At 42.9% G+C, this 26788-nt stretch overlaps 3 protein-coding genes across 4 annotated transcripts; 1 reads left to right on the top strand and 2 right to left on the bottom strand.

The window, feature by feature from the left end:
- The first annotated feature begins 770 nt into the window (after positions 1-770).
- LOC132264643 (glycine receptor subunit alphaZ1) lies at positions 771-11164 on the top strand. The gene is made up of 8 exons (XM_059764910.1): positions 771-1766; positions 5541-5617; positions 7682-7781; positions 8134-8288; positions 8993-9289; positions 9360-9718; positions 9789-9893; positions 9992-11164. Exons 1-8 carry the CDS (start codon positions 1642-1644, stop codon positions 10193-10195), a joined length of 1422 nt encoding a protein of 473 aa, XP_059620893.1. The 5' UTR covers positions 771-1641; the 3' UTR covers positions 10196-11164.
- On the bottom strand, positions 10235-18059 carry LOC132264642 (periodic tryptophan protein 2 homolog). 2 transcript variants are annotated; one of them, XM_059764908.1, is made up of 7 exons: positions 17888-18059; positions 17685-17797; positions 15684-17619; positions 15224-15620; positions 11773-11989; positions 11516-11688; positions 10235-11372 (listed from the first exon to the last, which is right to left on the bottom strand). In XM_059764908.1, exons 1-7 carry the CDS (start codon positions 17903-17905, stop codon positions 11362-11364), a joined length of 2865 nt encoding a protein of 954 aa, XP_059620891.1. In that variant the 5' UTR covers positions 17906-18059; the 3' UTR covers positions 10235-11361. The 2 variants fall into 2 exon arrangements, with proteins under 2 accessions (XP_059620891.1, XP_059620892.1); XM_059764909.1 differs by having other exon boundaries at positions 11274-11425.
- Positions 18060-18506: 447 nt separating this feature from the next.
- On the bottom strand, positions 18507-20931 carry LOC132265210 (torso-like protein). Its single transcript, XM_059765788.1, has 3 exons — positions 20725-20931; positions 20229-20660; positions 18507-19343 (listed from the first exon to the last, which is right to left on the bottom strand). The coding sequence occupies exons 1-3, from the start codon at positions 20929-20931 to the stop codon at positions 18948-18950; spliced, it is 1035 nt and encodes a 344-aa protein (XP_059621771.1). The 3' UTR covers positions 18507-18947.
- Between the last annotated feature and the right edge of the window lie 5857 nt (positions 20932-26788).

Genomic DNA, 26788 nt, shown 5'->3' with positions numbered 1-26788 from the left:
ACGTCCGAGGCCACCAAACTCCACCAATTCCGGCGTTGTCCGCCGCACAATGAAGTCTCTCCTTGCACTTGGCTCACACCCACCACAGAGCCAGACACTCTTCCACGCAGCCTTCGCAAATGCGAATTCCTTGTGCACGTCGCTATGTTGAAACTGAAAGGACAACGCGAAGGAGCGTAGCCCGTCTCATCCTCTGGCCATGTGATCAATACAAGCTGCGCATGTCCCTTTCCTACGTCATCAAATTTCGTTTTCATTCACTCACACACAAATCGCCGCGGCGCTTCCTTTCGCTCCTGCCTCGCCTGCCAACGACCAACTTCCTGGGGCCTCAAAGTGCTGTCTGCATTTGGATTTCGCGCGTTGGAGTCTCGGCTCAACACATTCCACAACACACGTTCCATACGTTCTACACGCGATGTAATTTCGCGCCACTTTTTCCTCCAAAACCTTCAAATCGCGCGCGCGAGAGAGAGAGAGAGAGCTTTTCCGCGCTCGCGGATCATCACAAACTGGCGGAGAGAGTGACTTATTCCACACTGAGAGAGAGAGGGGTAATTAGGCAATGGCGTGCCTCTTGAGCCACCCACGGCGGCCCATTGAGCGGACGATCGTGAAATGCACCCACTCTTGGCCGAGGGGTGGCGGCGAATGAGCGAGAGAAGTGGCAACTTTGCAGTGGTTGTGACGCCTGCAAGCGACGGTGGTTTTCCAACTTTTCGCGATACATTTTCCTTTCAGTTTGCCGTTGACCGCGATTCGCGACACCAGCAAATCCGGACAACACAGCGCGCGCGACCAGTGGAATAAGAAGAAAAAAAGAGTCAAGAAGGGACCTGAGCCACCCTCCTCTCCTTTGTGATTCTCTCCCTCCTTTCTTTTTCAGTTGTTTTTTCCCACTTGAGAGGACTTCTCATTTTCATTTCCTTTCTTTTCCGCACATCCTCACACTCCTTTGGACGTCTCATCTTCGCGCATTGTGTCTCTCCAATCATCCTGTGCATCCAGAGAGTCAAAAGGGCAGCTTGAGGAATACAATTGTGGGTCTCTGGTGGTGAAAATCGATCCAGAGGAAAAGTGCCAAGCAATGTGACTGGGCGAAGAGTGCATTAAAGCATATGGATTTGCAAAGTGACTCCTTTTGCCCCCCAAAAAAGAAAATAGTTCGGACATGTTGCGATATTTCCTCAAGTCAATCTCTCTTCTCTAAAATGTTCTCCACACACATTTGATGTGTGTGTGTTAATTGCGTGTTTGTGTCACATGGAGTGCCATAACTTTTCCAAATAATTTAACGTCACATTAATGCTATACATGGAGAAATTTTCCAAGTGAAATTACAATATTCTCTCTCGCAATCATCCCACTATATTGCCTTTCGTGCTACGCAGAAACCATACACTTTCCATCGCTGCAAGATTACAGGGAGATGCTCCTCTGCACTTGTGTGGTGTGACTTTCCTTCTCTTTTGTCCAGAGAGGGGCGAGGAACTTAAGGGCAGGAAATGTGCTGCTGCCAGTGAAGTGGGGTGAGAGGGCGGCAAAAGTGTGTGGAATTGATTGTGGCAGTTTTGCGCGCGCTTCGAATGGATTACATGTGATTGTGTCCGGCAATCGATCTGATTTCCCTGATACATTTGCATGTCCCCCAACCTGACCGACGATGACCAGCACACCCGTCTCCACATCCTTCCACAGCACAGAGCATCAATAATGCCCGCCACCGTGGGACGACGTTTCGTGGAAATCGCTATGATTTTCATTTGGTCAGTTTTTGCTATACCAAATGCTTTTCGCTTCCCCATGAAAATCCCCAAGTGATACAGTCAAAATTCCCTGCATGCGTGGGTGGAAAGGCGCGAAAAAGGCGCCCTTGGAGGGCCTCATTTGCATGATAATACACGGTTAAACACTAAGAGAGACAAACACGGTGGGTGACTTTTGGCAGGACCTTCGCAGGGAAGGAGTTGGGCGTCCAATCAAAATTTTAATTTAATCACACACCCCGTCAGAAGATCGATGAGCAATTTCGCTGATGAAACTATCGATTAAACCCACACAGACAATTCTCACACTCTCGTTCATCTTTCGCTCGCGAACATACATTTTTTTCCGTATTTGACTCTCGCGGAGTAATTAAACATAAAACTATATTTCAAACTAAATGCATTTCCACCCCGAATAGTCACACAAATGTGTGGCAATGTGAGAGAGAGGGGGAAAAAGCATGTGAAAATAGAATTTAACGCGTTGTTTTCGTGGGAAAATCTCTGACTCACCCGGCGCCTCCACTTCACCAAATTGGAATGCAAAAACGGCAAAAACACTGTTTTTTATGATTTAACTATCTAACGATAAAGTGGGTCGATTGGAATTCATGAAAAAAGGATAATTTCCTAAATGCCTTGAACATTGCAAGAGATAAAAGAGACTTTCTGTTAAATTTCCACCTCTTTTCGTCTTCACTCAATTACTCAAAGATTATCATCAATTTTCCGGTGGCAAAAGTCACCTGAGAAACTTTCGGTAACTTCTTGTTTTTCCATACTTTCCTCCCCAAGAAACACCCTCAAAAATTCACACGAAAAACACCGTGAGAGTGCAGACAATTTGGCAAGAAGAGCATTTCGTTGAGGCCAAAAAAGAGGGAGGAAATTGAAATTTTCCATCATCAATCATCATGGTCAAATTTGCCCCTTTCTCACTTGCAGTGGAAATTGATTGCAATAAATCACGCAAAATGTAGTAACACCATTTTTAATTAACTCCCCCGCAGAGTGCAAAATTTGCAAAAAGCCACACAATCAATCAAATGGACGGTTTTTTTCTGGCCACCCAAAAAGCTTGATGATTAAATGTCAATTTGATGTCATGCATGAAAATATTCGTCACCCCGCCGAATCGGGTTTGGAAATAATGCATTATTGTGTGGTATTTGCCAGAGAGGCCAAAGAGCACGGCGCATTATTTATAGAAAACTTCGCCCTTTTAATCTGATTTTCAAGAGTTGTAATTGCCACAGAATGACTCTGTCACGACTCAATAACTCTCCACAATCTCTCTCTCTCTCTCTCGAACTGATACCACACGAATAAATTCAATGTCACGGCAAATTGCTGCATTGACTTTGAATCTGATAGTGATAGCATTGCATTGCATTTCCTCCCCCATCGCGAGCACACGGGAAAAGAGCGCCGACAGAGTCAATTGAGAAAATGGTCAGAGCGGGAATTTAATGGATTGTATTGATGGCAAACTCTGCCATTGCCACACTTTGCCACATTTGTTTGGCAGAGAGGCAAATATTAATCATATATATGCGCATGCAAAGTGAAGAAAAACTTCTTGGAAATTGTTGCGTTTTTTCCACACTCATTTCCGTTTTCTTCAACTTTCCTCTTCGTCATTCTTTTGAGGTGAAAAAAAAAAATTGTGTGGAAGTGAGTTCATTTGAGGTCAAATTACATGGTAATAATAATTTATATCAAGATTCACAAATGAATTGAATGTTTTGCCATCAATCCTAATTTTTCACAATCACTGTCATCAAGTTTTTGTATCAAAATTGAACACGATGACCATTGCATTATCTCGAGATGTTGGCGAAAAAGGAGGCGCAATGAGGACTATCAAAGCGACGCAATCACGGGAATAATGCGAAAGTTGAAGACGAGCCTGAAGATATTTGCGGAAATGGAGCTTCTCTTTTTATGATTATTTCAAATGAATGACACCATATGCCATAAATTATCCTCGCCCTGTCATCTCACCAATCAAACTCCATCTCCACTTTCTCCCATTCGCAGTTTTCACGGAGAGCGAAAGAGGAAAAATCTGACACACAAATCAACCCACATTTCCCACACTGACGCACGAGATGGCAGGATCAATCTGCACACCACTTCCAAATATCCCTGTTCCAACCATAACCTCAAAATATCACTTAAAGATCTTCAAAGATTCCGTTTGCAAGCTTTCGAGATCACAAATGAACTCAAAATGGTCGATTCAGAGCCAAAATTGGCTGGAAAGGTTTCTAAATCAACTTTTTCTAAGTTCAAATGATAATTTTTGAGGTTATGTTCCACCTCAACACATCTTGCAGTGTTTCGTTGGATAAAATGATCAAAAAAGCAATGTTTATTGCATGTAAATGAATAATTGGTTTTGAGCATAAGAATTGATGTGCTAGAATCCGAATTATTTCCTAAATCTATTCTTAATTCGTAACATAACCTAGAAAAAGGATTTTCATGATTGATTCTGCTTGAAAAAAGAAGGGAATTCAAAGAATCTGGAGGATTTGTCAGTAAAAGAAGCATTTAGGAAAGGAATATTGTCAGCTTTAAATGTAAATGAACATTTTTTAAGTAAAAATTACTATTTTTGAGGTTATGTTTCAATTAAACACATTTTGCGGGCATCAAAGGTTTTGAAAAACACAGTTTATTGCATGCAAATGCTTAATTGGTCTTGAGCATAAGAATTGATGTGCTAGAATCCGAATTATTTCCTAAATCTATTCCTGATTCGTATCATAACCTAGAAAAATATTATTTGATATAAGAATTAAAAGAAATCCAAATAAACAGGTAAATTTTTAAACACTTCCACTGAGCTGTACACCACTTCTGACTATATTATCTCCCCCTTGGACTGAATTTCATCAAAATAAAAACATTTTCAGGACACTTTTGCAAGATCAAAAAGAAATATGAGGAAAACCTCATTGTGTAAATTGTGTGTAAATTTTCGCGTGGTCATGAGAAAGACAGATAAATTGGACATGTGTGGAGAAAATTGGACTTTAATTGGGAAAAAATGCAAATGAGGCATATTAGAAAAGTTCAAATTGCCTTTCGTGACACACTGGTGGAGCGCCGCACAAAAGGGGGCGGTTTTCCCGCCAAAAAGCTCCCCACAAATCCATCACAAATGTACATACGTAAAATGCACAGAGAGAAGCTTTCCCAAAAAAGGACTATTGAAGAGGATTTGTGTGGAATTCTGTGTGTAAAATGTAAAAATTATAATTATTTACAATCACGTGAATTTAGGAAATTCACTTTAATTTTAGCACGTCGAGGAGAGGAAGTTATTTTTAGAAGTGCTACTTATGAAGAAAGTCTGGGGGCCATCGCGTTTCAGGCACGACAAGGGTGTTTTATTGCCAAAGGGTTGGTCTTTGGGGGCATATTTCATTGCATCACGGTTGTCAAATTTGCCATGAAACTTTGTGTCTTTTATCCAAAAGTTTTCGCCCCCTTTTTGCCGAAGTCTCCCCAATATTTTACTGCAAATTGACAATCAACAGCAAAATGCATACATTTTGACGTCACAACAACTTCCTTTGCGCCATGAAAAGTCAACTTTCCCTCCTCTCTCTTGGCTATTACAGCATTGCTATATCATAAAGTAGGGGAAACTTTATTGTCCGGCACAGAAATAAGCTCATTAAAGATTGAGTGATTTTGATTGTATAACGCAATGATGGCAATTTATATTATGTATATATAAAGTTCACGCTGCACTTTTTTCAGCCTCTGGAACGAAGTGGTCGCCAAGAAGAATATTACCATTCGACCGAGACTTCTGCTACCGGAAAACTATGTGAAAGGTAAGAAAGGCAATTTTCCACCCCATCCGATCGGCCCAACACACGCGTCAGCATACTTATGCTGAACATATGTGTGTGTGTGTGGGGCGAATATAAACCAGCACGATGGCACTCGAGTCGGTGTCGTGAATCAGGGAGTCTCGCAGACCCATTGCATAAATCGCCAATTAAATAATTGGGTTATAAAATATTCCCATTTTCTCACCCTCACAAGACGCGCACGGGTTGGAAATTCCTCCAGCGAATGCGGCACACAATTCCACCCCATTCGCTCAAAATAGCAACGAATTTACAATTTGCTGTAGCGTGTCCGTTTAGCGCAAAACACAGAATTTCCCCGCGACCCGCGCGCACACTTGCGTTATGTCCATCAAATTGTGTCAATTCCACACACAGAACGCCGCATTTAGCGCCTCACCATTCACCCCGTGTCTCACGTGGAGCACTCTGGCATCAACAAGGGGTTGATGCCCTCGCGGGAGGACTCCCTGTGTTCACTCTCTTCGTCCGCTCCATCTGCGCGCCCGGCAATTCACTGCTGAGACTGCGAATCAATAGGCCATTCAGACGCAAATTGGGAGACAATACCAACTCTTGAGCAAACACTGGGAGCTGCCTTTGAACCCGGCGAACGCAGAATGCTGAGATGCGAAAGTTGAGAGTTGAAGAGCTAATTTCTTCGCTTACTTTAGCTAAGATCCTTTAGCCATTCAGTGGGGGCACCAGCGATCGCAGTGGCGATTAGTCAAATTACTGATGAAGCACTTAAATTCATAGATGTCGCAGCATGCGAAAACGTGACACTTCAATAATATACTTCGTGATAATAACACTCAAGTTAATTGTATAAATTGAGACATGCGAATATGATCAAAACTGAGAGATTTACAAACACTCAGATCTGATCAGAGCAGAAAAAGCCAGGAAATCGCTCAGAAAATTAATCAAAAATAGTAAACAGAAGATTTGTTGAAGATTTTTCTTTAAATTGACATAATTATAAGACTATAGATTTCGTTTTCTTAGCACTTTTTAGCTAAAATACCTGCTTAATTTTAAGCATTCTCCGGCTCGCTTGAGGGTTTCTCAAAACCAACTATAGCTGAAATTAAATCATAATTGGATAAGATTTCGGCCAATTTGTGTGAATCATGTAGAATTACACTCGATAAGTTTTCTTTGGCGTAAAGCTTCAAGTGCGAAGCTTTGCAATAAAACCCCAGAAAACGACTCAAAGGGATTCAATTCAGCTGAAATTCTTTAGTGTTGCATAAGGAATAAAAAGGCCCCATAAAACATCTCATGCACGCAATGCTGAAAACATGCTGTACATCTTGAGCTATTAAAAGTTCTGTGAAGAAATACACAAGCCATCGCCGAGTGCTTCTTAATTAAGCCACTTTATATATGCAAGAAGTGAGGAGATTGAAAGTGAGAGAGGGAAATCCAAAGTCCTCACTTAATATTAAATCAACTTTTAAGGATAAACTCAAATTGGGTCTCCATAAAAACTTTATACTCGTCCTTCTTGCATTTCTTTCCCACGCACAGAAGGTCAGAGGAACTTTTCACCACAATACAGTCGAAGAACATCACAAATCTCACGATCAATCAATGCGATGTGCGCGCGATTTGCAAATTCTATCTATAATTCACACGTACCACGAAAGTGGTGGAAAATTTCCGCGAGCAGCGCAATCAATTAAGAGAAATTGACAGTCAATTGGCTGTTGCGGAGGGAAATGGCTGAAAATTCAGCAGAATCTTATCTCATGCGAGCTAAATTATCTGGGCAGCGGAACTCAATTGGCGCCAAAGAGGCAAATTGGCGAGCATAAAGTGATTTCGGCACGAAATATCCGGCCGGCAAATTATCTCGCGGAGACACAATTTCCCGACCATTTCACGCCACAAGAAGACACAGACAATTCTGGTGTGTCGGAAGTTATGTGTGCTCTTGACTTGTCGCGGTCCGCCCAAGGTCAGTGTCGCGTGGTGGAATTGAGAGATCTGTGGGTGGTCGATTGTCTCTATTGATTTGAAGATTGCGTCTTTCCCTTGCAGAAGTCCGTCCGCCGTCGCGAAAAAACACACCCGTCGTTGTGGAGTTCAGCATATTCGTGGTGGACATCAACTCAATCAATGTGGAGGACATGGACTTTCGGTGAGTGGCTGCGATCTCAGGGTGAACTTTGAGTTCTCTTTTTTTCCAGGAATAACTCGCGCCGCACAAGGATTTCCTCGAACAAACCAAAGCCCACACTTTAAATGCGAGAAAATTGCCGGCAATTTCAATGCTCGTTTCCTCAATGAATTTTTAAGCGCGCGCGGGGTCAGCCCACCCCCCACCGACAATCTGATGGGTGGCGGAATCTCCTTGACAGAGAGAGAGAGGGAGAGAGAAAGGATTCGACCGACGGCTATTGATTTGGAGCCTCGCGCGCGCTCTCAGTGTTTCAACACGCCCGCAATCGATGCGGCGTCTGGATTTGTGATTGATTCATTCTCGTTCGCAGGGTGGATATGTTTGTGCATCAGAAGTGGCTGGAGTCGCGCCTCAAGCTGCACGATGACATCTTCGAGGAGGGCGATGACTACGTGACGCTGCCGCCCGAATTCTTCGACAACCTCTGGCAGCCCGATCCGTACTTTCTCAACTCCAAAGTCGCAGGTGAGTCTGGACGCCATCTTGAAGCCAACAAGACATTGGAGTCGTTGTAACTCTACTTTCTTATCATTTTTAATAAGCTGTCAAAGTTATGTTGGCGCCCGAAGGCAAGAGAAGCCAGAAAATTCACTTGAAAACCCAGGAAATTGACAATCATGGTTGGATTTATGTGGCCATTTGTGCACATTTCAATATGCCAAATTGAGGTTATGTGTTTTCCGGCATCTTTAGACGTTTTCTAAGGAAACCAATTGCATTTAGAAAACATTTCCGGACATTCTGCGCAGTAGAATCCTTAAAGAATCTTGTTTTCACAAAAAGTTGTCGTAAAAATGTCGTTTTGATAGCTAAAATTCGTATTAAATAAGATCAAATTGCTTAGTCGATTCATAACTTTTACGAAATCTGAAAAGCTGCATAGACTCGATGAAGCATGAATCTGAATCAGGATAGATTGATGAAGAGCTTCAGGATTTTGTCCTTTATTCAATTGTGCCCTTGATTGATGCGCTCTAATATCCTTGACGAGGATTGAGGAGTCAATCGATGGAATTTAGCAGTGAGAAAATTGCCTCGAAAACACACAAATCCATCCTGATAACATCTTATGATTGCCCCACCCGCGCTCGTGGCTCGAGGCTACAAACTTCCTCCCAACAGCAATGTATTTCCTGAATCACCAACACTGTTTCTTTGTCGATGGCCAGAAATCGCAACGCTCACGCACAAATTCTCCTCGGTCACGCTGTACCGCAACAAAACCGTCCGCTACGCAGCCCGCATGCACGCCATCATCGCCTGCCAGATGGAGTTCCAGCTGTACCCCATGGACATCCAGATCTGCCCCATCTACATCGAGAGCTTCTCCTACAGCAACCAGAAGGTGCGCCTCAAGTGGTCCGACTCGGGCGTCACGCTCAATCCCGAGCTCAAGCTGCTGCAGTACAACCTGGGCCAGCCGCTGGAGCTGGAGGAGAGCGACGGCTACATGCCGGAGAAAGTCGGTGAGTCTCGCGCGCGCCGGACGGCGAAGATCCGCGGGATTGACGCGCTGTTGTTGGTGTTGCTTGGCAGGTAACTTCTCGCGGCTGACCGTGTATTTCCGCTTCGAGCGCCAGATCGGTCATCATCTCATCCAAACATTCGCCCCATCGTCGTTGGTCGTGATGCTGTCGTGGTTCAGCTTCTGGCTGGGTCTGGACGCCATCCCGGGCCGCGTCACGTTGCTCGTCACCTGCATGCTCACGCTCGTGACAATGTTTACGGGTCTGCGAGCAGACATTCCGCCCGTGGCGTACATCAAGGCGCTGGACCTGTGGATGGCGGGCTGCATGATGTTTGTGTTCTCGGCCCTGGGCGAGTTCGTGGTCGTCAAGGTGCTGGACGTGCAGTATCAATACCAGGCCAATCGGATGCCCAAAGTCATTCCCATGGTGAGAGAGAGAGAGTGCGCGCACTGCATTCCCATCATCCTGCACACTGTCTAACCTTGGCCTCTTGCAGAGGATCAGCGCGATGGAGAAGGGCCAGTGCCAGACGGTGGCCAATTGGGAGGGTGGCCAGGTGAGATCGCGGAAAGCCACGCCAACGGCCACGACGCCAGGCCAGGTAAGTCCAAGGCGAGCGCGCGCGCCCCTGAATCATTGATACACCCCGTCAATTGGCGGTTATTATGAGGTTCAAGTGCGCGTCTTCTCTCCGTGCAGCAAACATCCCTCCAAGGCAACGGAGGCCCACCGAAGCCAACGCGACGCCAGAGCCTCCTGTCCGTCGCCTGGACGGACACAGACACGGGCGTCGAGAAAATCATGTGGCGAGAAATCGATAAGATGTCGCGAATCGTCTTTCCGGCACTCTTCTTGGTCTTCGTCATCCTCTACTGGCCGATTCTCCTCATGAAGTCATCGTAAATTTGTTTATTGTGATAAAAAATGTCCCTCTCCAAATCACAACTCAATTAATTACACCTTCTTTCTCCCCTCGCAACTCAACGAAAACACACACACACACACACACACAAGAACGCCACATAAATGGGAAGGAAAGTGAGACAGATTTGGAGATAAGAGAGAAGAAAAACTATAAACAGTGCGAGAATATAATCTATTATAGCGAAATTAAATACCTACAAACGAGGTTGCCTTCAAAATTTATATATAAAATTATCTTTAATTAGCATTAAAGAACATGAAAGAAGAATCAGACACGCGAAGAGGACGCAAGAGAAGATTTTCAAAACTTCCAAGGAGTCGCATTGTCCCTTTCAAACACATTTCATTCTGTCGCCACTCACGAGCACTCAAGAAATGCCTCAGAAAATGGCGCAAAAAGTAAAAAATATATTGAGTAATGTCATACAATACCCAATAATTAATATTGATAAGATGATAAAATATGGTGCTTATGATAATAATTACTAGTTAGGAAATGGAAAAGCTCCGCATTAGCTAGGCCATTAAAATGAAGAACATTTTCTGCACACATCGAGGCCCGAAGAATCTCTCCTTATTATTTTATCCATTTATAATTTGGCGGGACATTCGAGACGAACGACTCGCCCCACAAAATCCACACTCTATCCAATGTAAAAGTATAAATTACAGTCCCTGTTCTTCGGCCAACAGCCTCAATTCGAGCCTCTCAAGAGCCCAGCCATTGCCACATCGAAAAGGAGAAAAAGGAAAAATTGTGAAAGTACATGAGATGCTGTAGATTTCCTCCATATATAGATAAATTTTGTGATAACGAAGAAATTCAACTATATTTTTGCCGCTATCACACGCGAGATTGACAAGATGTTGTTGTTGAAGCATATTTTCAAAGAAATGAGCAGATATTTTCAGATGTGAAGTAAGATCTATTTTAATGAGGATTTAAAAGAAAGAAAAAAACCACTAAAGAATTAACATTATATATTGTACATTTTACTCTCCTGTGAATAGAGACCACAATGTCGCCTTTCTCAATGGTGCCGAACGCCGCAAATTCAGCCACTTTCTTCCCATAAATCTCTCTTCTCCTCTCTCTCTCTCTCCTTTTGTTATCTTTCTTCCTCTCCTGCGCGCGCGCCACCCACTCAATCCGAAACTGCAAAGTTTTGATGTCATCAGACAGAAAATACGTGTAAATAGCTCAAATTTCTTGTGTAAAAAATCCAAAAAAAAAACAATCACACACCAAAAAGTGGTAATAAAATTGATTTGACGAAAATCAACGTTGACATTTTTTACCTTCTTCGTCCTCCTCGTCGGCAATTTCGTCTTCTTCCACGTCCTCCGCCTCCCTTTCAGCCATCGACATCATCATCTCATCATCCTCAGACACAGGAACTTCCTGCTCTGCCGCCACACGAGCGTCCGCCACGGATTTAAGGACTCTGATTGTGTATCTGTTGAAATCACATCTGGAGAGGAAAATGGGAGAAAAACGCCGATCGATGCTGTTGCAACTGGACACTTTTCTAGCGCCAATTTAATTCGCTACTCACACTTTCGACAGTGTCTCGTATTTCCGCGAGAGACTCTGGTGTAACGCGAGAAGAGCGTGATGTGGCAGGACATTCTCCTTCGGCCCGAAGAACGTGATCACTTCGCATGCCCACTGCAGATGGAATTGAACGTGTGGCGTGTTGGTCAGCAGCTGAGCCACAATCTCACCCAGACGCTCACCAAACTCCTCCGGCAGGCTCTTCACCACCAACTTCACTGCAAGAGTGTTGTGAAGCTCGTCAGAAGCCGCAAAAATCACACGCCACGAGAGCGTGAGGCAAATTCCCAGAACAGGAAGTTGCTGGCGCAACACAAATGAGTGGCATTTGCAGAATTGTGCGGCCCAGGAATGACGCACACATTTCGCATAGACTTATAATAGTACAAAAGCGGAATAAGCATAAGAGGAGCGGCTGTAGTGAGAGATAGGGGAGATTGGGGTGGCGAAATGCTAAAGAGTCCCGGTGGAATTAATTTGCTTCTCTTTTCAAAATTATTGTGCACGTCGAATCCCTCGTGAAATCCTTTCTCTCTCTCTCTCTCCTGGCCAAGGGTAGAGCTGGCTTTCGTGTAGATAATTCAATAGAATTAAAGAAAAGCGGGGAATTTTGATATGAAATTTTATGAAAGGATTCCAGGGAAATTCTCGCCGGCCTTTTGAATCCTTTTGATTATGAGCTTCAAAATGCTCAACTTTACCTCAGGATCGACAAATGCAATTCTGTACAAAAGTGCCCCACTTTGGGGCAACTTCGCACTGCAATTTTTCAGTCATTCTTACAGTGTAATCCCAAAGAAATGATAAAGAAAGCCTTTATATAAGTGAAGAATATTATTTCACATCATCTAAACTTAATGAAGTTCCGAATATCATAGGATGTTGGCTATATGTAACCAACTCTCTCTGTCGCCCATCTCGCTGCATCTCCTGTTTCTATCCGGCAAAACACTGCACCGCTTCGCGATCACGATACGACTGACTGGCTCGCGCGTTTCTCCGCGTCACCCTCAGTGCTGCCTCTACCGTCAAATAATGCTAACAGCGAGAATCTCGTCAGAAGGAGAAGGCCGCCATGACAGTGGCATTCCCGCCACAAGCTCTCCAGGGATACTAATTGGGCAGGACTTGGTGTTTTGCCGGTTGGTCAAGGGAATTCTATTTACACTAATAATTTTCAAAGGTTTTCTATAAATTTAGCAGAGACACATTTGACGGAAAATTCACTTTCTTCAATTCTTGCAAGAATGCCAAGAATAATATGAAAATCATCAAGATATTGAACTTTATTGGCGCTATAAAATTGAGAAGACTGAAAATCCGTAAAGCGATGATGGGATTTATCCCATTCTGCCCCGCTCTCTCCTATCAAACAATTCCACACACTTGAATTTGAAATGCAACCCTCGAATAAACTATCTTAGCCCACTGCAACTCTGTGTGGCCACGAGGTGCATTTCTGCGGGCTGTTGTTGTGGCATTAGCGGAAAAATAACACACACACACCATTTGCGATCTTATCATGGTCAGGCATGCAATCATTGCAGTGGCCGTGTTTCCGTTCTTTTCCCCGACTCTTCTTCATCCCCTTTTCGCCCCAACAACACACATTCCGGGTCATTCCCAACAGCTCTCCTCAACACCCAGGAATCACACGGTGTGGCGAGTGTTGGCAAAAGAGAGTCTTCAACGTGAGTGACGATTTCGGGCGTCTCTCATTCGCCTTGAAGACACAATCGATAACAGTTGACTACAAAAATATCCTTTTATGACATGAAAAAGTCTTTAAAATTCATCACCCAAGTGCAGTGAAATTGCAAATCTTCACCGTTAAATTAGCAAAACGGAAATAAACTTCTAATTATACACAAGAACATTTTTACCATCAACATTTATGATAGGAAAAAAACCATTCATTTCACTTCACGTGGCTGATTTTCCTCTTTTTTTTCTCTTCCGTTGACTTGTGTTTAAACTCAGGCACAATTTTTCATAGTTTACGTTTTCTATACTTTCAGAAAGCTTTTAATTTGTTCTACAAGTGAAAAAAAAATTTGAGATTTGTTTCTTATCGGGCAACAGTAAAAAAATTTACTTAAACAACTTACTTTTTTTCAAAGAAAATTGTTCCAAATCATAGAATTTTCCTTAAATATTCTTAGATTTTAAATAAATATAATTTTTTCAAATCTTCTAAATATTTTTCACTTGAAAACTTTGCAAAAATTTGATTATTTTGAAGTTATTTGGATAAAATGTGCTCGAAAATGATTAAAAATCGACTCTGGAAACTAATAATTTACTTAATCTTTTAACAAATTTCGCAAATTGCAATAAAATCAAGTGAAAGATTCAGAAAACAATTTATAGAAGGTATTTTGGGGTTTTTGATGTAAATTTGGCAAGTTTCGGCGCGATATAAACACTAAATTTTCAGCTCTTTCTCTTGAAAAATGAGATTTTTGACTTTCCACAGTTTTCTGTTAAACCCGTCGAATGGGAAACTTGGGTATTTTCCCCAAGAGTCTCTCTCTGGGATTTCATAAAGGCATTTTCTTACGCAATTTACCAAGAATTATGGGCATTTTCTACTCCTTGAGATTCCCTCTAAATGACTCAGTGTGCTTTGCGATGTGAATATTTCATCACTTCTCATCTTCATTTCAGTCTTCGAGACGCTGAAATATTCAAAATTCCCCCTCAATCTTAAACATGTTCAACTTGAACTTCACCAATAATTCGTCTTGCCTTCAATCCAATCCTCAGGATGGACTTGTGGATAACCTCCTCGTGTCCGAGTTGTGGGGGAGGCAAAAAGTCTCCGACAGAAGAGCGAGAGAGAGAGAAAGTTGCAAGCAGCAGAGCTTCAACATGTCCCAGAACTTGAAAGCACTGCAATCGAAATTTGTTTGGCCTTCAGGTGTTTTCGCCGCTTCACCTTGAATTTCCTTCCGCCGCCCCCACATCGAGGCCACCGACTACAGTGCACTTCCGAGGCATTTTCTGGCGCTGCACGACCCCGCGCGATCGGGCGGAAAAGCCCACCCGCCGCCGCGAGTCTCTGTTTTTTCCCATTATTCTCCACCCTCCTCGTGCAGCAGAGTTGATTTATGATTGCCGGCGGGCGCGCGGAGGTCTCTTTTCGGCACTGTCGCGTGGAGTGTGGGCAGATTGAAAGGCATGATCCGTCGTGTGACGGAAAGTTTTGCCGTGTCACATCACAAGTGCGCGTCTCACCCCGAAAAAAGCGTGCCCACGAGGCGAAAATTGGCGGGAAACACGGTAAGCGGTGTAATTAGACAATCGCTCCATAAAACACCAGAGAGAGAGAGAACAAAGTGTGCGTGGGCGAACGAGTGACTCGGAAACGACATCACAGCATGACTTCCGGACACGCTGGCCACTTTTCTCCTTCCCCCACACACACAAATACAGTCAGTGGATAAACTTACCGTCTTTTAGCGGCACAGATTCGATCACCTGATGGATTAGTGGCGTCTCGTTGAGCTTCAGCGCCATGATGAGCGCCCTGGAGAACTCCTGACGCTGCAGCAACTCGCGCGTCGCCTTCGGCGTGACTTCCTGCGACAGGTGGTAGGGATCGAAGACAATTCCCTTGTCCAGCGCATACACCATGAGGCCCTCCGTGCACGCGGCCGCCCATGAGATGCCCGTGGGCGAGAAGCGAACGCACGTCACGCGGAATTCCGGCTTGAAGCTCCGCGCGGCCATGTCGCCGTGCTGCACGCCGGCCAGCCGAACGGCCACATTGCCACCCTCGAGCGGTTCACGGCGCTCCACGAGGGCCAAGTTGCCAAACTCCGTCACATTGCGACGATTGAGGAAATCCTGCCGACGAAAAGTTCAATGACAAATCCATATTCCACCCACAGCGTCCTTCATCATACTCACACTCAGTCCGTCGAGGCTCTGATTCTGTGTCACCTCGAATTTCCGCAACAGCATGTCCTCCTTCACGTGATAGATGCAAATGTTCTTGGACTTGCCAGCCGCAAGGATGCAATCGCCGTCAGCGGAGTAGGAAATTGTGGTGAAGCACTTTCCTTGCAAGTTCTTCTTCGCCGTGACGACATCCACCTCGGAAACGCCACTGCCCAGGTCATTGCGACCCTCAATCAGGGCCACTTGCTGTGCACTCTTGGCGTGGAAGACAGAGATGTTGCCGTTGAGAGTGGCTGCGGCCACTTCCTCGCCACCCGGATGAAAAGCCACCGCCACGACGTCCGACATGAGATCAATGGACTCATGATCACTCGTGCTCTCCAGGCAATTCCACACCTTCAGCGTTTTGTCCCACGATCCAGACACAAGTGTCGACGATGTGGGATTTGGCGAGAAAGCGAGCGCCATCACAGGCGCCTCATGACCACTCAGGACCTCGAGCAGTTTGCCCAACTTCACCGACCACAGATAAATCTCAAACACATCCTGACTGCCGGCCGCCACGAGTTCTCCCGAGCAATCCAGCGCCACGCTGGAGAACTGCGTCGGCTGTGGCGTTGTGAAGGTGCGGAAGTTCCTGTGGCGCATCATATCGAAAGCCCTCACCGTTCCATCCAGCGATGCGCTGACGATGAACTTCTTGTTCCGGCTGAACTCCACCGCCGTGATGGGCGCCGCGTGGTCACTGAAGGTGGCGAAGCAGAAGCCCGTGTGCAGATTCCACAACTTCACCTTGCCATCGTCGCCACCCGTGGCCACGAATTGGCCGTCCGGGGAGTAAGTGAGGCACGTCATGTCGCTGGAGTGACCCTGCTGCTTCATCACGTAGTTCTCACTCTGCCACTCCCACACCAGCAGCTGTCCCACGCCGGCGACGCCCAGAGCCACCCAGTCGCCGGTGTTGTTGAACGTCGCCGTGTCGATTTGGTAGTCGGAGATGTTGAGCGAGTGGATGAGATTCACCTCGGGCAGCTCGTGGAGGAAGAAAGCGCCCGACGAGAAGGCCGACACGAGAATCTTCGTCCTTCTGTGGTACGCCGAAGCCGTGAGAACAGCCTGAGGAGAAGTCTTTCGCGCCTCATCAGCGAGGTAGAATCGCAAGACTCTCGTGTACTTGATCTTCATGTTGTCCTGCTTCGTTGCCTCTGACTGCCGTGGAATAACCTTTCCCAGTTTGTCACGCTCCTCATCGTCTCCTGCGCTTCCCTCCGGCAACACTTCTGTGGCTGCAGACTCCTTCTCCAGCTCAACGTCTTTCTCTTCGTCAAACTCATCCTCATCATCATCTGCTTGACGCTGACGCTTCTCTCTGGGTTCCTTTGCCTTCTCATCGGACGTCACGAGATCCTTCAGACCGAGATTAGCTTCCCACACGCAAAGCTGACCATTTCTGCTCACGCTGTTCATGTGGAGACTCTTGTCTTCGAAGAAACCACCAACAATAGCGTCTGTGTGACCGCCCAGCACGACTGTCCGGAAGCGTGTGAACTTCTCCACTCCGTAAATCCGAGTGCAGTTGTCCTTCGATCCCACAAGCACCACTCGAGAGTCCGAAGACCAATCCACGCACGTCAAGTCGTCGTGGGCATTCCTGAAGAGCATCTTCAGCACGAACGATCCATACTCGCCCGTCAACTGTCCCGGCGTCTTGTAGATGAACAGCACGTTCTGCATGCACACGGCGAAGTACTTCCCATCCGGGCTGAATTTCAGCCCAGAAACGCCACTGGAGAACTTGTGAGTGCAAATAACGGAGAAAGAAACTGTGCTGATCATCTGCGCCTCGCCAATCTCATTGACAGCCAGCAGAATGGCTCCATTGGGAGAGATATCAATTGCTGTGTAGTTGAATCGACTCTCCAAGGATAGAGACTTGACTTTGTTGCTGCAATTGGAAGAGATGAGAAGGAGTTAGACTTCCGGGAAGGGTGAAAGTGGCACAAAACTCACTTCTTGAGATCGTAGATGGTTATCCTATTGCCCACGGGGCTTATCACAGAATTCCCGTCAGGTGTGAACTGAAGATTCCCCTTCCGGTACACTGTGCCCAGCAGATTCTGAAACTGAAGGAGGAAAACAGGGAAACTTAAGCCGGTGAACAAATGAGGTTATGAAGCAATCTCAAAGCGGTTTCTTAAGACATCGCGCATTACCTTGTATGCAAACTTCATATTTGCATTGAACACTTCTTCACTACACTTTATTTAATACTTTCGATCAAAAGTTATTAGGCTAAACCAGAGAAAACAGCGTCAAAAGCCTATCAAAACACACATTTCGCGTCAGCTAATGAAAATCAAAACACATCCACATGTTATTCAGATGGCGCTGCAAATAGTGAGAGTGTTTGTTGCTTTTCAGATGACCACATAGAGGCGCTGTCATCTGTTGAACGTCGCATTCAATTGGAACCTAAAATAAACAGTCTTTTGATCATTTCTTCTGAATTTTTATTTAATACTTCTCTTATGCATCATATAATTGATAAGCGGAATTGTGAACATCAATTGCAACGCTTTCAGCTCAACATGCGTTCAATCTGACTGAATTGGGAGCATGAGAATATTTAATGCTAATTTAAACATAACAAATTTCTGTGTTAGTCGATGCACAAACCGCATTTCATCTATGTTTCAAATGTTCAATTGATGTTTCTCGTTTTTCATTCCCAAGACAGTGAATTTCGAAAAAATATCCCAAATTTTAGTGGTGCGAATGACAGATTAAAATCTGGGTTTGTGTCTTGATTGAAAGAAAATGTTTGATTTCTCATTATTCATAATTTCCATTTATTTTTCCTTACATTTTTCGTCCTTAAAATTACACAATATTTCTCTCTCTCTTGGGAGATTATAACTGAGACAATTCTACATCATAATTATTCTGTATGGAATTAAAAACTATCACAGCGTGAAAGGCGTTATTAAATAGCAATTCGAATTAAATCATAATTAAATTCCTCCCTTTTCTTTCTGGTTGAGCTACAAAATATGGTGAGAAAATCACTCTAGAATTCATACAATTCGATGTCTTTAAATAAGCAACCAGTCTTCAGTGTTACCGCCTAGCCTAGCCAGCCTAGCACAGTAGGACTTCGTGGGAGGAGAATTCATTTTGGTCAAATGATACACAGAAGATAATAATAATACAAAATACAGATTTCGATGGTGAGGAATTCCACGATTGAATTGGTTAAATATTCTAAGATCACACTCACATGTTCACTTCCCACAATTTCAAATAATTGTCTATGATTTCCTGAAACCAGGCCCGCTTCGCGGGCTCCTTGAAGATCACGTTGATGGACTTGAGGTCGAGCTGCAGGATGGCCTCGTTGCCCAGCAGCTCGTCGATGTTGCGCAGCAGCGAGCCGTTGCCGTGCAGCTTCAGCAGGCTGGCGTAGGTGAAGATGTAGTAGGACAGGCGCAGCTTGCGCGACGCCCAGCGCTCCACCGTGCTGTTGCCGCTGGCGCAGCGGATCTTGCCCAGGTGCTCGGCATACCACGGCGCGAAGTAGTTGTACAGGTCCAGCTGCGACAGCGCCGCGACGCCCTTCGACTTCAGGCGCTCCTTCAGGTGCTGATAGTTGCGCTTGTTGAACACGAAAACCTGCGAGAACGAAAGCGATTCAGAGACTTCCAAGGGGGAGATAGTGCGTCTAATCCTGCGTATACTGAACCTAACCTCACTTTCCTGATCTGATTTCGCTAAATTATTACTGACAAAGAGTCGTAAATAAAGTTAGATAAAGAATTCGGTGAGAAAGTCCACCCAAAACCAGAGTTTTCTTAAATTTTCAATAAATTGTGAGGTTATGATTAAAGAAAAAAGAGATTAACCCGGTAAACTTAAGAATACCAACGAGTAGAACTTTAAATTTATCATTTAAAGCTTAATTCGATGGTAAAACTCGTCAAAGACATTTTTAGAAGCCTAAAATGAGATTTTTGAGGTTATGTTTAATTTTAAAACTATGATTGAAATGAAACAAACATCAAATCAACCAAATTCAACTAAGTAAAGGAAGCGTTTTCATGCTTATGCACAAGAATTGATCGAATTATGCCACATTATGCAAAAGAATTGAATTGATTACATAACCTAGATTACCTTTATTATGATTGATAGCCAATTGGTGGAAAACCAATTGATTATTTCTCTGTAAAGAGCCCTAAATTGGCCATACAAAACATAAAAACTCTTCAACTTATTTCGTCTTTCTTCTTTAAATCCAAAAAACAGACATTTTTTGAGTCATGTTCGACCTTGAACTGCGATTTATATTAAATTTCCGCATTTGCATAGCTTGTAAAGTGCAAATGCAGAATTCTACTAAGCAAAGGAAATATGTTTTCATGCGTAATGCACAAGAATTGAATTGATCGCATGACCCAGAAAAGCGAAAGTCAAAATGCCGCCTTGAGTGAAGCTAAGATGTGTTGCGACTGTCTAATATCTCCCCCTTGGAGAGATCGGACAGACGCTCTTCCTCACCTGATAGAGCGAGTTTCCGGTCACGTAGCTGTTGATGTAGTGCGTGCCGAACTTGTTCATGAACTGCACGGCGGCCGTGCTGTCGCCGGGCACGACGTCGGCGACGCGCTCGGAGATCTCGGGGTCCAGCACCTGGTTCTGCGGGATGGGCTTCCGGAGGCGCGCGCTCTCGCGGAAGCGCGACACGCGCACCAGGACGTAGCAGTAGTCGCCGTGGATGAAGGAGGAGTTGATGCCCAGCTTGCGTGCCGCGATGTCCGGGTGCCAGCCGCCCGTGAAGGCACGCCACGGCCGGTCGAGGCGCTCGATGGTGAAGTCTCGGAAGTAGGCCTGGAAGAGCTGTCGCTTGTTGTCGCAGAACTCCATGTGGAAGTCGCCGTTGAACACGCCCGGCGTCTCCTGCACCGCCGGCTCCTCGAGGCTCTCGATGCCCTGCAAAATCAACCACCGCGGGTCAGCAAGTGTGCGTGACTGCGTGTGCGGTGTTTCGGCTCACCGTGAAGACGTTCTTGGTGGGCTCCTTGAATAGCCACGTCTCGGTGTCATTGTAGGAAATCACCTTCATTGAGATGCTCAAATATCCGTAACGGATGAAGATGTTGATGGCTTTGCCGAGTCTCAGCTGCGATTCAGTCTTCCCGAAGCAGAACGTGATCAGCGATAATAGACCGAGCAGGCCTATTAATTTCACCATTTCACTCATCTCGCCTCCAACTGATTCTGCACTTCTTCTTCAGCTGCAAGGCAAAGGAATGAGCACGAGTTATTGTCAGCATTTCTTCCTAATGAGCCGCGCACATTCATGCACCTCGGCAATCATTAGAGGCATCAGAGTCACAATTGCGGACTCTCAATCAAACTACTGATTAAATTATCATTGCATTTCTTATTTTTCACTGCAAAATCGTGACTTCAGAAAGGTCGCACAAATTTATTTGACTGAATTCAAGTGCGAAATCATTCACTTTCGCCCAATTCAAACAATTTATTTTATGATGTACAAAAATTGTGCTAAAAAAAAACTTTCAATTTGGCCTGCAATTAAAGCAGAGATGTTCCACTTTTATGTGAATTTGATTTTAATACTATTTGAGCGCCATGGAAAGTGGAAGAAAGGCCAAAATGATGACGACACGAGTGACTTTTTAAATAACATGCGAACAACATTGAAACCATTCACAAGGGGGAAATAATTCCGGACTTCTTAGGAAGGTTGTCAAGAAGGTTGTAGATTAAGAAAATTGAAAATTGTTGAGTTTTCCATAGGTTTTTTCATACAAATCATTTCGAAAACAAGCTTAAAAACACCCTTTTGAGCATCTTTTTCTACCATAACCCAAGAAAAAGCTTGAAGAATCTTAAAGATTCAATTTTAAACAGTTTTTGGGATGATTGGGATAATGCTTAAAGATTTCAAGTCTAAATTTGGTTAAAAACTCTCCCAGAATGCAGTTTTTGAGGTTATATTTGTCCTTAGAGACTAGAAATTCATGTATTGGAAAGCTTACTGCTAAATTTTAAACTTATTGTTCAAAAATCGGTAACATAACCTAGAAAACCTTAACAAAAAAGGTTAAAGATTCAATTTTTAACCTTCTTTAGAATGATTTGGATAATGCTAAACGATTTTATTAATTTATAATTCATTAAATGAACTCAAAAATGCCATTTCAAGTCTAAATTTAGGTGAAAACTATCCCGAAATGCTATTTTTGAGGTTATGATTGACCTTCGAGTCTAGAAATTCATGTATTGGGAAGTTTTCTGTACATTCAGAAATTAGTAACATAACCTAAAAAAAACTTTGTACAATTTATTTCTAAAGTAATAATTGAAATACATTCGAAAAATTACACTAATTTGTTACAATTAAGTACAAGTATTTTTGTAAATATTTGAGCACTCTCGATTGCCATTAAAAATCACTTTCGACAGCATTATCTGCCCCTTGGTTTTGTTGAATAAAAAGCGGGATTTTTCTTAGTGGACGGAAGAGCGTCGCTATCAGTGATCGGACTTCTGTGAAAAACCCACCTATCATTATTCCGACAGCCTTAATGAATTGTCCAGGTTTATTGCAACATTGCTATTTATGCTTTATTTCAGAGTTTACAATTTTTTCTGCCTCTCTCTGAAACACCTCAAGAATGTGCAGCAATAAAAAAAGTATCGTTAGCGAGATCTTCAAGGTGGAGAATAATTGAGAAATAAAAACCTTTTTCCGGGAAATTCAATAATAGCAATTATGATTGTTTTCTTGCTGCCGAATTCACCGAAAATCATCAAGTCCTGCTCGATCACTTGGCGGCCAATTAGAGAGACTTGACCTTGTGCCTCGTCAGATTCTGGACACACCCGCAAATCTCAGCTTAATTGTCCGAAATGTCTTAACACTTCTTACAGTCCAAATTCAGATGGTGTTAAAGATATTTCAATGTCATGTTGAAAATGAGAATGGAAAAGAGCTGTGAGAAAAATGAGATGCGCGATTTGATGCTACAATAGCACTAAAAACTAATTGCTACACATCTTAGATTTTAGCATTGAATGAGTGATTGAACATGAGGGGAAATTGATGGAAAATCTCTCGCAATCTTTTCCCATTCTGAGATGCTGCTGCCTTCATGACGATATCGCTCGCATTCAGTGTGTATTAATAATAATCAAGATATGAACATAAGCAAAACGCCCCGCCGTGAAAAAAAAACAAGATTCATTTCTCATATTTTGCAATTTGGCTTTTTGTAACTTCAATGGAAATTTTGTTGATGAACAAAAAAAAAAAGGTTTGAGAACAGCAAACTCCCCAAAAGTGTTAATAGTTGCTTCATCGCGCACTATTTATTATTACAAATCACTTTTGTGGCTCTTCCGACACACAAATTTGGGTCATCAGACCTTCTTAGGTGAAAACAATGCGGTCGAGTGCAGTGTTTTTTCACCTATTCATCTAAATTTGATGCTTTCGGCGGTTTTTTTGCAATGAACAATTCCCAAGAAAGCCAAACATTTGAACTTCGGTGCATTTAATTGCCTTACAAAATACCCAGAATGGGAAATTCTTGAGTTGGATTGAGTGATTGATAAGAGAATCAAGACACATTTTTATCAATGATCAAGGTGTAATTTATAGTTTCTTCAAGTCAAGACTTAAGGTGTGATTTCAAAGCGTCTCTTCTTCTCAACACATCAGCAATTTACAACGATGATTGAAGAGAAGATAGCAAGGCAACAATTCAAGACAAGATCATTTCGCATAGCTCGAGAACATCTTTCAACAATATAATATCCTTTCCATTGAGAGACGCTGAGATATTCAGGTTTTGCCATCTGTCAAAATGCGCTCTTGAAGTGATGATCTTGAACCAAAAGTCGGCAAGAAATGGTTGTATAATTGCGCTGTACCGTTTCGAGAAAAGTCACTTGCCCTGGCAAAAGACACTCACACAGTGCACGCCAACAGTGTGACATAACACTCGAGAGCACATTAACCCATGATCATAATTTTGCATACATTGTTCCACCGAAAGCACGACTATTTTCATGCTCGAATTTCGTCCAATTCACTCGGGACATTTTCACAACTTCTACGCGAGTTTCAGAGTGATTTTGTCGCTCTCAAAGCACCATTTTCTTATTTCTTGTTGCTGTTGTGGTGCCAAAAATCTGGAGGACGCGAGACGCTCTAGACTTGGGAAAAAAGGTGAATTAATATGTCTCTGCAATTCGTCCAATACCTTTGGCCTTGCCGAGTGACTGTTGAGACTTTTTGGACATATGAATGTCTTTTCTTACACATCATTGTCCACACAATCACCCACTTAAGCTGAAAAATGGCTTTTTATCAATGTCCATCAATTACAATATGTATTTTCCCAATCTCTGCATTGGGAAATCATTGTATGTTTTTCCCCAGAAAATCTACCAAAAAGATGATAATTTGCGCTCTGCTGAGATTTACATCTTCATTTATGATGATGAATAAAAATGACAAATTGAGATGTTGAAAACTCATATTAAGCATGAATATTTCGTAAAAAAAAAAGCTTGACATTAGAATTTGTGATATGCGCTTAAGTGTTGCGTTAGATTTTCCCATCTCAGTGAAGGCAAGGAAAACTGAAAGTAAATCTCACAAGTGAACATGCTTCGGAGAGAGTCGAAGAATGGATGTTCAAACGGTTTTTATTGGCTTTTTGTCCGTGAGAAGTAAACATCTTTTCATTTTCAATAAATACATTTATTCTCTGAGCAATGTGAGATCATTGTTTAACCGACTTCTCGGCCTTTCAGCTCAACTTGAGGCTGAAATTGTCCAATCAACGTCTTAATATTTAGAAAAAATTTACATCAATTATGGACAAATTGAAACTGTTGAGCAATTAAATTGCTTCTTATTTGGGGGATTTTATTCGCGATTTTCTTCATCTGAATGAAAAAAAAAATCAAGATGATCATCAAAATCAATTCTTCTTTCTCATAACTGACAATATTTAGAGACAAATTAATGGTTATTTGATGTGATTCTGAAGGAATCTGACGCAATCGTCAATTAATGAGCTAAGAACAAGTCAATGAGCCGGAACAAGAGAGATAATCAATACTTTGCTGCTTAGAAAACGTCTAAAATAAATATAAAAAGCGGTGTAAAAACATGTCTGGGAATTTTTAATTAATTTCAAAGGCCAGAAGAATTTATCTAATCCGCGTCTTTGTATACCTAAAAAAAACCACGATAAAATTGAATAACACAAAGAATAACAAAGAGTTTTCGAACCTATTCAGCCCTTCTTTTCCATCAAAATGCTTGAAACGAGGGAAGAATAGAGAATTGAGAAGAATTTTTAAGTGGTTTTTAAGGTATAACGTCTTCTAAGAATTCCCTAATTAAGTCACTTTTTCGAGCTGCAGTTTGAAGAAGACGAAAAAGAGGAAGATGTGTTATGTAAACTTGAGATCAATTGATATAATCTTTGTGGTTTGTATTTTCTACGTAAGATGTGTTATTCTATGCAAATTCGCTGGACGATGAAAAGGTATTGTGTTTAGTGCAAAAAAAAAGCTTCACATTTCTTGTCCAATTTCCAAGACCATTTCTCCGCTTGACAGCCATGAAGAAGTGGCATTAAAGCTCTCTTGTTCAAATGTCTTGAATAAACTTGGCTTATTTCACTGCTAATTTGCAAACTACTTGGCAAAAAGCAGTTCCTGATTCGCACATGTTTTATCACTGGCGACTTTTGGGGTGTTAATTCCTCCTTTCAACACATCATCTGACATTGACCGTGAAACAGACATTAAAAGGTATGATTTAGAGAAAAATTATTCCACTGGGTAAATTGTGATTTACGGGCAAACTTGGGAGGGATTTTATGAATGAAATGTGTGTCGTCTTCGCCAGCAGAAATAGCAAAATAATTAATTGTGTGTTATTAGTGCAAAATCGTGCGTAATTTCCACCTCAAAAAAACCATTACTTGGCACTTTCTGACGGCGCTTACTTTGCACTGAACAATAAAATAGCACCGAATGTAATTAAGGAGAAGTGCGATAGCATCGGTTTTTTTTGTACATATTGAAAGTGGAAATTGTCGAAATTTCCAGCCGGAAAATCTTGAGTCATCAGACAATTGTGTCTCTTTGCAAACAAGCACACAATTAATAATGAAAGATTGCACTGAAATTCACACAATATTCATTTTTTCTCTTCCACTCAATATATATAAATTGAAAGATTTTTAAAGTTGAGAAGATGAAAGGTAACTTTTACTCTCATGAAGTGAGATGAATCCGGAATCATTCGGCCTTGCCATATATAGGAATTTCGTTATTGAAATTACGAAATGACATCGAAAGCACATGACTTTTAGCTCTGCAAAGCGCTCTCTTGGTGGGCGGATCAATTGGCCACGGGTTGAGCAAATGGGCAATTTTGATGCATTCCGATGATGTTGTAGTTAATCACGTGGCACAAATGGTCAATCTTCGAGAGATTCACGCACAGGAGGAAACTTCTTTTTCCCTCTAATGGCAAATCTACGTGATTGGAATATTGAGGAGTCGCGGAGGAAAGTGAGTTGCGCTAATAAATTCAATTATCAGCCACAAAAGATCAGCAAAACTTATTAATTGGTCTGAGCACGTGCACAGCTTGATATATATTTTTTTCGGGGGGAGGGAAAACAATGCAACACCGGCTGAGGTTGAATCGGCAAATGAAAATGAAATTTCTCGCGCAAAAGACGCCGTTTATCCACTTCTTGCGTGTTGATTTAGCTGCTATTTATGCAGTTTGAATTACTCTTTTTTCTTCCCGCATGGCAGAAGTTATCAAATTGAGCTTGAAGAGCGACTTGCAGAAACCAAGGGGGAGATAAAACGCCTAAAAAGGCATTTTCTATCGCTTTTTCGACTCCTTAAACTGCTTCTCTTATTGATTTCTGACTAATCACAATTTAATCTAGGTTAAGTTCTGCAAATACTTAGATTTCAGGCCGTATAAAAAGATTTTAATGACCCAGGATTTGCTCATGAACAACTTCCGCCTTGATTTTCTAGTT

This window comes from Phlebotomus argentipes, unplaced genomic scaffold, assembly GCF_947086385.1.
Source record: "Phlebotomus argentipes unplaced genomic scaffold, Phlebotomus argentipes genome assembly contig_2, whole genome shotgun sequence".
Lineage (NCBI taxonomy): Eukaryota > Metazoa > Arthropoda > Insecta > Diptera > Psychodidae > Phlebotomus > Phlebotomus argentipes.
Note: the sequence above shows the minus strand (reverse complement) of the source record. Positions and strands in the feature narration are given on the sequence as shown.